Source organism: Anastrepha obliqua, chromosome 4, assembly GCF_027943255.1.
Source record: "Anastrepha obliqua isolate idAnaObli1 chromosome 4, idAnaObli1_1.0, whole genome shotgun sequence".
In the NCBI taxonomy this organism is placed as follows: Eukaryota; Metazoa; Arthropoda; class Insecta; order Diptera; family Tephritidae; genus Anastrepha; species Anastrepha obliqua.
Window position 1 is genome coordinate 40,215,234 of NC_072895.1, and position 15,961 is coordinate 40,231,194.

At 36.7% G+C, this 15,961-nt stretch overlaps 1 protein-coding gene across 3 annotated transcripts in view; it reads right to left on the minus strand.

The window, feature by feature from the left end:
- Positions 1-2,256: 2,256 nt before the first annotated feature.
- Positions 2,257-15,961, minus strand: part of LOC129243708 (BMP-binding endothelial regulator protein) — a 161,312-nt gene continuing 147,607 nt past the window's right edge. For all 3 annotated transcript variants that reach the window (XM_054880928.1, XM_054880926.1, XM_054880927.1), the window contains 4 exons: positions 11,982-12,081; positions 10,368-10,550; positions 4,113-4,325; positions 2,257-3,884 (listed from right to left, as the gene is read on the minus strand). In XM_054880928.1, the coding sequence (XP_054736903.1) occupies positions 2,467-3,884; positions 4,113-4,325; positions 10,368-10,550; positions 11,982-12,081 (1,914 nt within the window). In that variant the 3' untranslated portion in view covers positions 2,257-2,466. The remainder of the gene's footprint in view (positions 3,885-4,112; positions 4,326-10,367; positions 10,551-11,981; positions 12,082-15,961) is intronic.

The following is a 15,961-nucleotide window of genomic DNA, read 5'->3' on the forward strand; positions in this document are numbered from 1 at the left end:
TGCAGTGTCGCATTTTGTAAAATTTTCAGTCACATTGTTTTTGTAATACATGTAACTGAATACCTATGTTTAATAAATACTCCAAATGCTATGTTTCTATCGCCTTTCCTTCCACAAAACAAAAAAAAATTCAAAGTTTTTTTTTCAGACCGCTACAATTACGGGTCCTTTTAAGGACACTTTAAAGATGTTAATAGTTTAACTGTCCGGTTAATAAAACTTACTTTATCAGTTAGATGAGATCATGCACCATTTCTTTATCCAACCAATGGAGTAAATTTGAATTCAGGAATGCAAAACTGTAGTTTAACTAGGTTTTTCGTAAAAAAAAAACTGAGAATTTCTACATTGATGGATGTGTCCGAAAAATGACAAAATATTATTGACCAAAATCTCAACTTTGTGGGCTAATAAAGTGCATTTTAGAAATAAAACAATGTTTTCAAGTTGCTTCATTTTGTTACTTCTGAGGCTTTTGAGACTACCTCATGCCATCATAAGATGTGTTTAGTGTCAAAGTGAAAAAAATTTTAGGAAATTTTTGAATTGCAGTGTAATAACCTAAACAGACGACGGAGTTAATCGGGATTATCGACGCAGTTAAGCGGGATTTTCGGCGCAGTTAATTCTGATTGTAATTTTTATTGTAATTGTAGTGTGACAGACAGTTGTTACGCGGATTACTGAACAGCTGATTTGCTTATTGGATAAAGTTGTCGGTAAAAGATGGGCCGCAGGCAACAAATACGGGTATTAGCTGCCCTGATATTAAGAAATAATTATTAAAAAAAAACACAATTAATTTAACTTAATTTGCAATTTCTCAAACTGTTGGTACAAACTAGCATTGCATCCAGTCTTTCCTGTTCTTCCTTTTAAAAGTCTGATTATTTTTCATTCACAATTGCTATTAACTGACATTTCCCGGCAATGTTGCCATCGAAAATTTCCGCTTCTCCGCTTAAACTAGGAGAATTAATAATACGTTCACATAGAAGGAGATGATCTACTTTTTCGTGCTTAACTCCCGATCCGTAATTAAAAAGCGAGATTTTCCATACAAAATTTCTCTCCCAAAATCTGAGATTACAAAATAATCCTAGATAATAACCATACTTTTTGACCTACAACCCTGGGTTTTCTGTATAATAGATCATTATTTTTACGAGTGTAAAGAAAAACGTCAAAAAAAAAAAAATAAAAACTAGATAAAATGGATACCGGCAAAGAAAACAAATATATTTTTCATATCGTTAATAGCAATTAAACAAACCAATAACACCAAAATGTTCCACCAAAATAATTTCTACGAAGAAAAACCTTTCACAACAATATTGACAGCTGATTGTCATTTTTGTAGGTAATCTGCCATATGTGAATGTGTAGATTAATTTTGTGGATTTATTAGTAATTAATGTATATGTGAACGTAGTTATTGATTCGCATTCGTTGCACTTAATTCCTGAGATAATTCCGAATTAACGCCACCGTCGGTCTAGGCTATAAGATGTGCTCAGTCTTCAAAATGAAGAAAAAGTTATAAAATTGTTTAACTGTATGTATGTATAAACGCATATTAGCGCATATATTTATTAATCAAATGTGTAAGAATCTGCCTACTGAAATTCGTGGAGTTTCTGCGATGAACGCATTGCGGTGGCAGGTATGAGTCAGACAGCTGACGTCCACACTACCAAAAAAAACTTTGTTTTCAAAGCAATAAACGCATATAACTGTGCATATATTTCTATACAAAAAAAAAAAACAAAAATTAAAAATTAAAATAAATGAAAATATTCAAACCTGCAACATACAGCCACACATTCACGCAAAGGCGCATATACCTAAGTAAAGGCAAAGAGCATTTGCGAGTGTAGCACTTGCGCAAAGCTCTATGGTTACGGTTCAAATGGACGAATATACATAGTGCGCCGATGTGGCAGCGTCCGGAACGCATTACCTTGACTCGCGCATGACATTCACGCTGTTCATACCCAAGTGCGACGTGCATGCGCACTTAAGTGCCTACTTTCGTGCTTATGCCGCAGCATGCACATGCAAATGTATACCATGTAGGGTGTGTGAGTAGGAACCGTTACGGTTGAAATACGTAAATTTCGCTAAAATTCTTATTGTAAAATACAAAAATATGCTACTAACATAGAAAAACCAAGTAAAACTTACAACTACACTTACTTAAATATAAATACAATATAATTTAGTTAAAAAAGAGAAAAAACTCACACTTGCATGCAAAAAAAAAACACAAAAAAACATATTCACGCCTAAACTAGTAACTGAAGCAATATGCTTTCCTTTGTTTTCGCTACAAATTAATTGGAGTTATTTTAAAACTTTAAATATTTCTTTGTAAATGGAAATATTTTTCATAGCCTAGCGTAGCGTTAGTTTTGAATGTTTATATGTATGTGTGTATGTACTTTGTAAGACGTCGCGCACGCCCCTTCAGTGCAGCGGCGGCGGCGTTCGATTCGGTGACTTGTGCACCAGCAGACTCTTCGGCACATGCTTGGACATGAAGTTTTGTTGTTGCTGTTGCAATAGCAATTGATTATTTTCCTTTTGCAATTGCTGTTGTTTGCGCCGACGCGCTTGCCCTACACCACCGCCGCCGCCTCCTCCTCGTTGATGGTGCTGCCAAGGCGGTAGTGCCATTTTGGTGACATTGCGTCGCCAAATGCCCGCCGGGCATTTGGTACGCTTGCGCCATTCATCCGGCACCTGCACGCCCAGCCGCCGGCATTCGTGCGCATAAGCGGCGAAACTGTCGCAGTGACACATGCCGTTCGGGCATTCGCATACGTCCATCTTGCAAGCTTCAAAATAGTTATTGGGATTTAGTCTATTATCACAGTTTCCAAATACTTCAGATTCGCGCAGCCAACGACAGTACGCATTCGCTTGACGTTGCTTGCAATTTGGCCGCGCTGCTAGTTTGTCCACACGCCGTGAACACGCCTTCGATCCGCCCACCTTCCATGAGTTCGCAAAACGCCACACCTCGTCATCCGTGTGATTGTTGCCATCGCGGCTAGTGAGATCGTCACGTCCAATGCCGTTAAAGTTGCCGCACAGACCGCATAGCTTTTGCTTGAATGAGGCAGGTGCAGTCAATTGCAGAAAGTTATTTCCATCCCATTCGAGAATCAACCCCAAATCGGTTTGGAGTAATATGCTGTCACCGTGTCGTTCGATGCTCACAATAGAGCTTTCTGGTGTACCTTTATAGGGTAGCAATACACGACTTCCATTCACTTTTACGCGCAGTTTTTGCCCTAAATTAACTCGCATACCATGCATCTTCAGCGTGACCGTCTTCGCCCACGAGGAACGTTTCGTGCCGCGTCCATCGTTTGTCAGACGTATTGAGAATGTGTGGTCGCGACAATCGGCAGCCAACAGATACTTGCACGAACCTTGGAAGCTGAAGAATTTGCCATCGAAAGTTTTGAAATGTGGATCACCGAAGACAGTGCAAGTACCAGCGGTCTCTATGCAGCGCGGACAACACTCACCCGGCAACGTTTTTTTCTCTTCGTTCGAGCGACATTTCACTGGCGGGCAACGCATCTCGGAGCAACGTATATTCCCAGCAGTACAACGACACGAGCGGCATGGGCCCAAATTCCAGGTTTCGTTGTTCATGTAGGTAATACCGCTGTGTATGCATTCGTTGCGCACTTCGGACGTGATACAGTGTGGACAGCAGCCATCCATTTCCTGATACTCAGGCGAACATTCCAATATAGGACAGGTGTTACGCTGACAGACCGATGTGCCATTGCTGCAGGTGCAGTTAGTGCAACGATCGGGCATAAACTGGGTCTTGTCGTAGTAGACCTTGTTGTTGAAAATGCATTTGCCTGGAGAAGAAAGGGAAAATAAGAAAACATAACTTGAGAATAAAAATCATAAAGATGTCTAAATGGGTTTTGGCAAAAACTTAACGCTTAAGCTAAAGAAAGCTACCAAACTGTCTTTGTTATCTATAATCAGATTAGCATAAAAGCTTGCTAAAGACATACTCGTTGCCTCTTTTAATTATAGTGTACTATAGTAAATGCTCTGTTGAGTTAACATTTCAAACTCACCAATTACAGGCATGAACTCACGGTGTTCGGTGCAACGCGGACAGCATTCGTTGGGATTTTGTGTTTGCTTTGAGATGGGACATTGCAGTATTGGGCACGTTTTCTTGGCACAAGTGAGCTTATTCTTCGAACATTGACACACCATGCAGCGATCATCTATAGAGCCGACTACCTCCTGACCCTCGGCTACAACTTGTCCATTAATCTTACAACCTGAAAGTAGAAATGAAATGATTATGCAAATAACGAGAAACGGTTTTGGGAAGAACTACTTGTAAGTATTATTTAGCACTATTTATATAATTATATTCCATTGGAATTCAGAGATAGGTGTTTTGACCCTGACCGGAAACATGAAAATAGCATCATCGGACTATATTGACCTTCACACTCACCCTGCAAAAGGCGTAATGAAACGGAACTTGACTTATTTGCTGAGAGAGAGAGAGGAGAAATACCAGTCCAGAGCTGATGTTGAGAAATGATCTCATCGAAGCAGTCTTTTGAATATTAACTTAAGAAGCTTAAGTATCGAAGACTCGCGTATAATTTTCAATTCCAGCTACATGGATGAATATATTCCGCTACCTGCTAGGTTGCTTGTTCTCCAAAACAGATGAAAGTTATACTTCACTTGCTGAATGTGGTACCCGTGGACATCTCAGGGAAATCTGCACAGAGCACACAGCATAGAGGGCAACTGCTGGGCTGATGAGTAAGCTAGATAGGGGACCCTGGAAACGGTTTCAACATAAAATGAGAAGATTGGGATTCCCCTACGAACCTGTGGTCTACTCCTGGAAATATGGGTCTCGCATCAACTTAGCGAACCCTGGGTTAGTACGAAAACGTGCAAAGTTGCGAGATCCGCCTGGTCACGAGGAGATCGGAGGCACTCGAGGGTACTTCTAAGGTTCACAAATCCAAATATCTCGAATATTGTGGGTATCCTTACTGGACAATGCCCTTTTGGTGTCCATGCGGTGAGATTTGGGATTGCTTCAAGTCCTTTCTGCAGTAGCTGTCTTGAGGATAAGATGGAACCATCTCAGTACTTTTTTTCAGCTGTCTTACTTTCGTCGGGCAAATATTAAGACATCTGGGCTCTCACTCTTTTGTTACACCTGCGGATATTGTGGGCTTAAATATCACACACCTGGTGATTTTCATCAGTAGCTTGAAGCGGTTAATACAAAGATAATTAGCCACTGTTGGTCGTCAGCCTCTAATCCAAAGCCCCTTCTGCCTTTTTCCACCTGCTTGGTTTTTTTCCTTCTGGTATCATAATGAACGAAGTTTGATTCTTTGTCCAAGTGGCCATCCTCGCGTGGGTAGTAATTTATCCTATCCTAATACGTCGCTTCCCGTTCGCAGTACCTGTAACACTCGGCAGCTGGCACTGTTATGGCAACCACCTCTATCTGAAAAACAGTGGAACTGCCATCCAAGGAAAATGAAATAAAATTCAACCCAGAGACCCAAATGCGTATACAACAATTAGCGTCAGGTGGGAAAATTGCACACAAAGTTTGTTGCACAACTCTTAACGTTGAAAGATGACGCTTCGAAACCGTCTTCCGCACATAAACTAATAAAGTTTGATTGTCGCTGCCTCCTTAGCTTTCCACACAGTATTCAGCGCCCTAACAAATGAAGTTTATTCAAGGAGAACCCATGTACGGTTCTTGTCCTAGAGCAGCTAACTTTAGCTTGGCAAACATTTTTTCAACTGTAGCTGAAAGGTTTGTCATCTCCATCGGCCAGATGTGTTGCTGAAATATCGTAAACAAGTACGAGTATGTGTGTATGTTTACCGCCATAATTTTTTTTAATTACACCTATCTATCTACATATGTATATATCTGTATGTATGTATGTAAGTATGTAGATGCATAGACTTATACTGGCGCACAGCACAGATTCATTCTATTCGATATTCTACACTTCTATCATAAACAATAATTTCGATCAAGTTTTATTGTGGCTTAAATGATTTAATGACATTATTGTGATTGGCAAATCATAAAATAAAAATACGTCAACGACATTCCGCTTTTTATAGAACACGGTCACAACTTTATTGTTTTTGTTAGGACAGGAGATTAGCGAGAAATCAACTTAAGAGACTGCGCTAAATGCGAGTAGTTTGCCATCAGACTGAATGTGGTGCTTATTTTTGGATATTGACCCAATGTTTTGGAATTATATAAGAACTAATAGGAAGGGAACATACACATATATATATATATATATATATGAGCATACATAAACTATTTAGGGTATACTAATACATGCATGCATACATAAACTTTATATATTTATTATAGCCTTTGTTAGTGCGCTGATACTTTAGGTTTTATAAGAATATGGAATGATTATTATTTTAATTTGTTTGCTTTGTTTTTTCATACTATGCTCTTTTGTTTTTATTTCCTCAGTTGTGATTCTGTCATGCTTTTGGGGATTATGCGAATGGTGTTCGATTGTTTTTATTGCTTTGCTTATTACTTTTGACGTATAGTTATTGCCTATTGTTAGTTTTTTGGATTCATAGGCATATGTACATCCCGAATTTAACAGAAAGTCGATTTCTTAAATCGAGATATCCAAGCGAGGTATGTCCCGAGAGTACGGCAACTTTTTATATTTTTAGCAACAAATTTCTTTACTCATAAATACACAGGTCTGCAAAAACATGAGTTCGCAATGTCCTATAAAAGTATAGTGTCATTTCCGAAGTAATTGCGTAGAATCCGAATCCGGGGTTTAAATTGCTCTATCACGTCAGGATTTTGAGATATCCTAACCTAAAAGTGCAAAAAACGCTGTTTTTGCCCATTTTTGAGGTTATGTAGCTACGCAGATTTTGCTCTTCATAAAAAAGTAAACATAGTATTTTAAAGTATAAGTCTTCCTCTTTTAAATGCCGTTGAGTTTATTTCTCACTGAGATATCGCATTTTGAAGTTTCCATGTTTGTGAATTTTTCGATATTCGAAAATCCATTGAGATAACATGAGACGTGATACGGTCGATTACATAGTCGCACAAAAAAAAATAAAAAAAAACTTCAAAATGCGATATCTCAGTGAAAAATAAAGATATTTGAGCAAACTCAACAGCATTTAAAAGAGGAAGACTTATACTTTAAAATACTATGTTTACTTTTTTATGAAAAGCAAAATCTGCGTAGCTACATAACCTCAAAAATGGGCAAAAACAGCGTTTTTTGCACTTTTAGGTTAGGATATCTCAAAATCCTGACGTGATAGAGCAATTTAAACCCCGGATTCGGATTCGACGCAAAAAATTACTTCGGAAATGACCCTACACTTTTATAGGACAAAACATTGTCGACCTGTGATATTTTTGTGGGCCCACAAAGTAATCCCGTTCAATGCTTTCTCCAATCTCTTCCAACTACGTGGACTGTATATCTACAAGTATGACTAACCTCGGCCTTTTCATAGGTATGGGGAACAAGAACCAATCGTAAGGGGTCACGATGGTTGAGCCAAGATTACGGTGTCATGTTTGACCAACCAATTCAGATTTTTTATTGATTTTTGTTTTGTTAATAGAAAACCGCAAACACGTGTAACCTTTGTATCTGTCAAAAATAAACTAAAATGTCATTTAGTTGAAACTGTAAATACGTGTTCACGACATGAAATTGAAAATCGCATGTAAAGGGTAACAGGTGTTATTTTGAATAGCCCGCTATTTCAGTATATGTCACTTTTGAAGCTGTCATTTTTTGATATTTGACAAGTAGAAACTACGCCATCAATAAAAATGGAACGATACACGCTTGAACAACGCATTAAAATTATTAAAATTTACTACAAAAATGGTGAAAATTTGGCAGAGACGTTTCGTAAGACTCGAACATTTTGGGCACCTTGTCGGACCGCAATACAAAAATTGGTGAAAAAATTCGAGCTGTTGGGACAAGTTAATGATGTGAAGAATAAAACCCGTGCACGTCGCTCAAGAACAGCCGAAAATATTGCTGTTGTAGGCGAAAGTGCTGAATAAAACCCAGGCTTGTCCATTCCTCGTCGTTCTTTGGAATTAGGCATTCCACAAACGTCATTACACCGTACTTTGCATAAAGATTTGTGTCTTAAGGCTTATAAATTCCAGTTAACACAAGAACTCAAGCCAGCCGATCATCAACAACGTCGTGACTTTGCTGATGATCCGGAAATGAATCGAAAAATCATCTTGAGTGATGAGGCCCATTTCCACCTAGGTGACTTCGTCAACAAGTTAAATTATTGTCCGATCTGGGGCTTAGAAAATCCAAGAGTTATTGTTGAAAATCCTCTCTATCCTCAATGTGTGACTGTTTGGTGCGGTTTATGGTCCGGCGGAGTCATTGGACCTTACTTTGGATTGGTGAATGGATTGCGCTATCGAGGGATGATTAATGATTTTTTATGGCCGGAATTGGATGGTATTGATCTGGACAATGTTTATTTTCAAGAAGACGGCGTTACGTGGTACAGAAGCAACGAAACCATTTATCTTTTACGGGAATAACATATCTTATTGGAAAACCCGTTGCATATGTACATTGCACGATGGACAGAATAATGAGGTGGCGCCTATCGTGACTCCGTTATTGTGCTCTAAGCGAATTCAACAATATCAGCTGCTTTTCGTGACGTCACACTAGTCCAATTGGTGACAAGTGTGACCAGATTACCATTTATGTAACATGATTTAGCATTTTTTTAGCATAGCACACACCTCTATGGCTCACATTCGTATTAAGTAAATTCAAAGGCTTTTTCAAATTTATAAAAAGGTTTTAACTGTTCACGAGAAGGGGATCCAATATTCTTACAACAGGAGCAAAAAAATAGATTTGCACTTTAAAAACTTTGAATATTATAAAAATCCAAAAATTTTCAAGAGCACTAAACTCTTCTCAGACTGGCTGTTTTAGCCTTTTGGTTTAATTATAAAGTTTTATGTATAAAGTTTTTTTTAAGTTGGTTGCTGCAAATTAAAAAAAAGAAACAAACACCAAAGTAAAGATTTTTGCATTTTAGGAATGAAGAAGTACTAAAGAAGTATAAGAGTTGGCGGCACTGCACAACTAGACTACTGTGACGCCACGCACTCTGAATCTTGTTTCTATCATTCCTGCATACGTTGCAAAATTCATTCTGCAAAATTTGAAAGGTCAACTTACTTTTCGAACACGTCGTACGTATTACGTACATATATACACTCCCTATTCAAAACAATTCGAACTTTTTACAAATAGAAGCAAGCAGTGTATATTTTGTGACTACTTCGACGCATAGTTTCGCACGATCTTCCAAATTATCAAACGAGCTGTTTGAGCACTTTTTCGGTAGAATGTGTAGGATGTTGGTCTTAAATGACTTCAATCGGCTTATAACGCCTTTCTTTCATCGTCAAATACATTTTCAGGAATATGTAATAGTCACACGGTGGTAAACCAGTTGGATACGGCAAATTGTAGAACGAAATAGTTTGTCTCTTTATCAGAAATTAACTCAAAACTCTTAAGTGATCTATCGGGTTTCTGTCATCTAGCAGCTTCTGTCACCCTAATCTTGAATTAAGTTTACGAGCACCTAAAGTCGATTTATGATTTAATTCAATGAAATCACACACTTTTTCGATGTTTTTTGGGGATAAACCACCTGGCCTCTCAATGTCACTAAGTTTTTTTTGAGTTGTTTGAAATTATTTGTGCCACTCGTAAATTTGTATAAGAGATAGTCAATCATCACGCGTTTCGGTAAATGAATTACGAAGTCAATCGTAACTCTTTGTTTGAAACTCCCAAATTCATTTTTCGACCGCAGTAGTGTATTCAACTATAATTTATAGTATGGCAACACTGGACTTGTATATTTTATTTATTTTTTATTTATATATAATAAAGGGCGTATAACTGGGTGTTGGCCGACATTCTACTCCTGTTTGTGGTGTGCGTCTTGTTATTGTTTCACAAATGGAGGGACCTGCAGTTTTAAGCCGACTTCGAAAGGCAGATGAATTTTGAGGAACTTTTTCATGGCAGAAATATACTCAGAGGTTTGCTATTGCCTGCGTTCCCTTTTAGAAAAAACTTTTTTACTATCATTTGGTATTTCATGTACGGAGATTCGAGCATGTACACTGTCGAATAGTTGTCACGCACCAACCCATTCGGCTAAGGCAGTCGATACATAAATATGTGCAATCACTTCAGGACTTATATTTTACTTACCTTGGCATGTGGGACAGCATTCGCCCTGTTTTGGCGGTATAACGAGTTCGTCATCACATTGATTGAAGCATTTCATTGTGGTTTCGGTGACTACACTGGCAACGCATTTGTATGTTTTACAGGGATCTTCGGGATCGGCCCATTCAGAACCGCTTGGGTACGGTATGCCGCGGAAAATACAACCTAAGGAGGGTAAACAAATTCAATTCAATTCAATTCAAAATTATTCAAAACTAAAAAATATAAAACTTCTAATTTTGAATTTTTTTTATAAAATCTAATATTTTAGTAATCAAAGAAAAATTCTCAAAACTCTTATAAATAATAATCACAAATTAATAAATCCAATCATTTAAAATTTTGAAACGACCGTGGCACAACCTACTTTTAAATAGATATCGCCCGTTTTTCGGTAGTTACACAAAATTTTAAAAATGAGAGGAAAACGGCTTAAGAGTTCTCAATTTACTATGTGTCCCCAAGTAAAAATAGAGACACATTTTCATTTAATAATATTGTGAATGAATAATGAATAATGCATTGAACTTTTTATATATCACAAAAGAAGAATTGGTAATCATTTCTGAATACCTAGAAAAATACTAAGAAAAACATATGTGTGGATTACAACCTTTTGGCAGCTAATGAGGGATACGTGAATATTTCAAAAACTACTTCATCAAATTCTATAAAACGTGGTGCCCACATATACTGTATACCAATTTTCGAAATTTTAAATAATAATTTATGACAAAATTTTGCTCAACATTTATTTAAAGCCGTTCTCTCATCTCACCAAGTACGCTTTGCTTACCGAGATGATACATTTTTCCTCAGTTTAAAGTGCGCTTTCACTCTTTTCTTTTTCTAAGCAGTCCGTCAAACAAAAATTTGTCAATCATGAAACTACAAAAATGCGTGAGTAATTTATTTGAAAATTAAAATTTCAGCTCAAATTGGCAAGAAAAAAACTCTAGCTACAAAATTTTAAAGGAGATATTAACTGGCCGATAATTTAAAAAGCGCTTGAGAGAGCGAAAATTCGTAAAGTTAGAGGTTAGTTGAGTAAACGGTTAGTTGTTGTTCACAGAATCAATAGAATCATATTATTATTTCAATTATTTCGTATTTTTTTATTAAAAAACTGAAAATAAAAAACCCGATTTATCGAGTGTCAAATTCAAAACCACGCCATTTTGTCAAATTTTTTTATTTTTCTTTTATTCTAGTACGGCACATAGCTACAGTCATACTGATTAATAATTTTTTCGGTTTTTGTGTGTCAGATAAATAGAAGAGCCAAAATGGAAAACACCGTCCGGGTCCAATTTTTCGGGAGATTCAACTTCAGCGAAATTTTCAAAATTATTAAAATACATTTTTTTCTTTCTTTTTGTATGTAAAATAAGTGAAATAAAAAGCGTAACAAATTTAAATATCGTTTTTCATATTTTTTATTGTAAAAAAAAATTCCTGAAAATACCCTAAATTTTCGAGCTCTAGTTCCGGTGGTCCCGATTGTATAAAGTCCGCCTTCATCTGAACTTAAACACTTCTTTGCTTATTTTATCTTAAAACTGAAATCTTTAAAATATTTCGTTCACCCCAACTTACCTTTACATTTCGTACAACATGTGTCTGGGGTTTTGGGATCCAACAAATAGCAGTCATCGATGGATGGGCAGCTTTCCTTGTCACAGTTAACAAAACCATTCTATAAATAAAGAAAGACGTAATGTTATAATTTATAATGCATACAAATTAAATTCTAATTTTGAACGTAAATTTTAATATTTAATATTTTCTCTATTCAGTATAGCTTTGTAAATATTTTTAAGCACACACGATCCAGAAAACCTCCGGTGAGCTATGAGTAAAAGTATTGTCATGTTTGTTTTGTACCTAATTACTGAATTTTCTTTATTGAGTCTATTAAAAAGTCTTAAGATTTGCATGCCGACAATTATTCGCTGCTTACTCGAGGCACGGCAACCTGACAAAAATTATGCCTTTGTATAATTGGATTGTGAAAATCTAATTTTAATGCTTCCAAATATCGATAAATTCTCCACACACAGTAAATTCGACAGACAGACGACTTCGCGGAAAAAAACAATCTTTGCTTTTAAACTTAAACCTGGTTTTTCAAGGGAGGTGATAGTACTTTCACATTTAGCGAGCAGCTTGTTGTTGTTAGCCCTTGATTTTACATTACCTCAAATACAGAAAAAACCAGTGGAAAATGCCAAATTAGACAAAGTTTTGCCAAGAAGAATTAAGAACATTTGGAATGCTATCTGCAACCAGTTCTTCGTAGAATTTATTTGGATTTACTGGATAAGAGTTCTCCAGAGCGGGACAAAGAGGGTTCGTTGATTACTAGCAGAGATTGCGTATCAGCCCTAATAGGGTTGACATGAATATAACTTTGAGAGCTTCCAATCTATTAGTGAAGTTCAGAACTGATGTTGGGAGACTTGTCCTCGTTCTTACTACTTATTCGCCTACTGGCACCCACGCCAGAAGCTTGGGCGTAATTTACTCTTACAGTAATTACTACAGAAGCAGCCGGGATGAAAATGATCGGAAAGATCGATTGAGTGGAGTTCGCAGCAGTGTTCATCCAACCACTCAACTGAATACTTGAGATTTGAGTCGCTTCGCCGGGGTTTTTTTACTACTGAAGATTAGTTGAATTCTGTCGTCGCGCCGAATTAATTATTGTTCGAGTTGGGAAAAAAGTGTCGATGCCGATTAAGGACCCCTATTAAAGTATCTATAGAATTTCATAACTTCCACCACAATTTATTTGAAAACATTATTTGCATAATTTTATTCTCCAAGACACCTAATTTGTAGAATAATTTACGCCGCATTCGTATTTGAGTAAATTTACTAAATTATTTGAAGTATCCCTACGCAGGTAAACTAATCTGGTGTTTTTAAGTAGGTTAGACTACAATTATACATACATATATACATATGTATTTCATGATTTCGTACAATTAATTAAAATTGTTGTTAAAATTGGTTTCATCAAGTTAAAATTAAAGGAGGATCTCAAATAACACAGAGTTCAGATTTTCAGAGTGTTTTTGCTTATTGTCAAATATCATATCAACATACAAATGTAATCTTTGAATATGTTTATAAACATATATGTACATATGTATGTATATATGGTAACTAAACTACATACTTGCATATCACACACAACTTGGCGGACGGCCTCCAACGACCTTGCAAAATCTCGGCAAAATACCATTTTAAGCAACTGCATATGTATGTATGTATGTAATGATGTATGTATGTAAGAAATATAGAGCCAACAAATACACAGGCATCAGGTAATTGCTTGGCTGCATAAGTATTTTTAATTTTACATTTGTGTGTTTTCATCTGCAATATCCCAACAGTAAAATGTACTGGCTCGCTATTAGCAGCTTCAAAGCTCGACCAGAAGGTATTAGCAGACGGCATAAAATATTACGGCAAAGAGCAATGATGGGTAGCCCTAACGGCTGTTTTCTTTTTAACTCTAAATATCACTTCTAATTTTTTTAACGCTTAACGATTACAATTTGCGTAAAACTTTCTGCGAGACAATGTTGGAGCGATTTCGTATGGTAAAGGCAATCTTTTGAAGTGTTGAAGCCCATTTGCATTTAAATGAAAGTATAAATAAGTAAAATTGCCGTTATTGGTCACCTAAAGAAGTCAACCCGTTATTAAAATACCAACAGCCCCTTCACAGACCAGGGGAAGGCTTGGTGTGCATTGACAAGCAGTGAACTAATTAGACCGTATTTTTTTGAAAATCGTCGATCCCTCTTATGGGCGTATGCTGAATGATTCTTTTCTGTCAATAATGAAAGAACATCTTTCCACAAATGGTTTCAGATGGCGTCATATCGCACACGTGCAGAGAGTCCATGGCAATGTTGCGTTATTTCTACTCTAACAAACTGATAAGCCCTTTCGGTGACATATCCTGGCCACCTAGGTCGCCTGATCTCTCTCCTATGTACTTTTTTCTGTAACTCAAAAGTAAAGTCCATGGAACACACTCAATAATTATCTCTGCACTAAAAGAAAATATCGTTCAAGAGGTTAGTGGCATCCCGACATCACTTCTCCAGCGATTGGCATGGGGTACGAATGCCAGATTCCTAGAGTGCATTCGATATAAGGGTCAATATTTATTTAAAATAATTAAACAAAAAAAGAAAAGACGGCATATGTTTTCTCTCATTCATTGAGAAATTCTTATCATTAATAATTCATTTTCAATTTAACATTTTATTTCTAATTCTACCGCACCGTGTATTATACTGATCTTGTAACACCTTTTCAAACGCGAAGTAGCCGTCGATACTAAAATAACATGCGATTTTAAAACATCAAAATTTTTTTTTTTCAAATTAGCAGCGAAAACCTTTGTAAATACTATTTTTTAAATCCGTCGGACGGGCACTGCATATAAAAATTACTTAGTTTCGAAAATTGCAAAAATTTTTCACTGGAAGTACGTCACGTTAGGTTTTCCTACTGGGTTAATTTTTGCATGTTTCTTTGTATTTGTGCCACTGTCTCGTTTGCCACAACCACCCATTAAATAAAATATGTAAATTTTACTAAGAGTCTGCGGTATTCATTTAAGCTTATCTTAGAATTTATATGCATGAAACTCTTGTGAGTTTTTAATTAAGAGATTTATCTTTTTAATTAAGAGATTTTTAAAATCTCTTATACTGATATGCGAAATCAAATACGGTTAGCTGGTTGACTACCGAGTTAGCTGCATGTGAGAGCAACAATGAAAATATTACTACATAGTCGGGTGTGTTAGGTTAGGTTGGTGGGTTAAAGGCTTGGTAGTACTCGAAAAACGCTCGAATGAAATGAGTTAAATTTGCATATGGGATTTGTTAAGTATGCGTGTTAAGATCTCTGCATTTTCAAAAGTAAATGTTGTTCACAATTTTGAGCTTACATTCTTAAATTCTAATACTACAGCTTTTATAAATTAAATGAAGAAATTGAATCTACAATAGAATGAACAGAAGTTTACCTAAAATAATTTAAAAGTTGCATTATTTAGTGTGGTAGGCTCTGCAGGACATCATCATACCCGTGCCGTAATAAATAGGGGCAATGGTGAACTGTACGATAAACCATTGTAGCAGAGTTGGCATCCTGCTCAGAATCGAGTGAGATATACGAGTACAAGTAGAAGAGTCAGGCATTGTCATAACGGCGGCCGGCGTAGCCGAATGGGCTGGTGCTTGACTACCATACGTAGGTTCGAATCTCCGTGCATGAAGCAGCAAAATGATAGAAAAATTGTTTCTAATAGCGGTCGGCCCTCGCAAGGCAAAAGTATGGGTGTATGTCTGCCATGAGAGATCTCTTAATAAAAAAACTATTTAAAGCTCGGAGCCAGCTTAAAACATTAGGACCCTCCATTTGTGAAACAAATAGGAGGAAGAGCTCGGCCAAATACTTAACAGAAGTGTACACGCCATTATTTTTTTTATTATTGTCACACAAATGGATATAAATGCACTTGTCTTGAAAGTGATACCTGCTAGTGG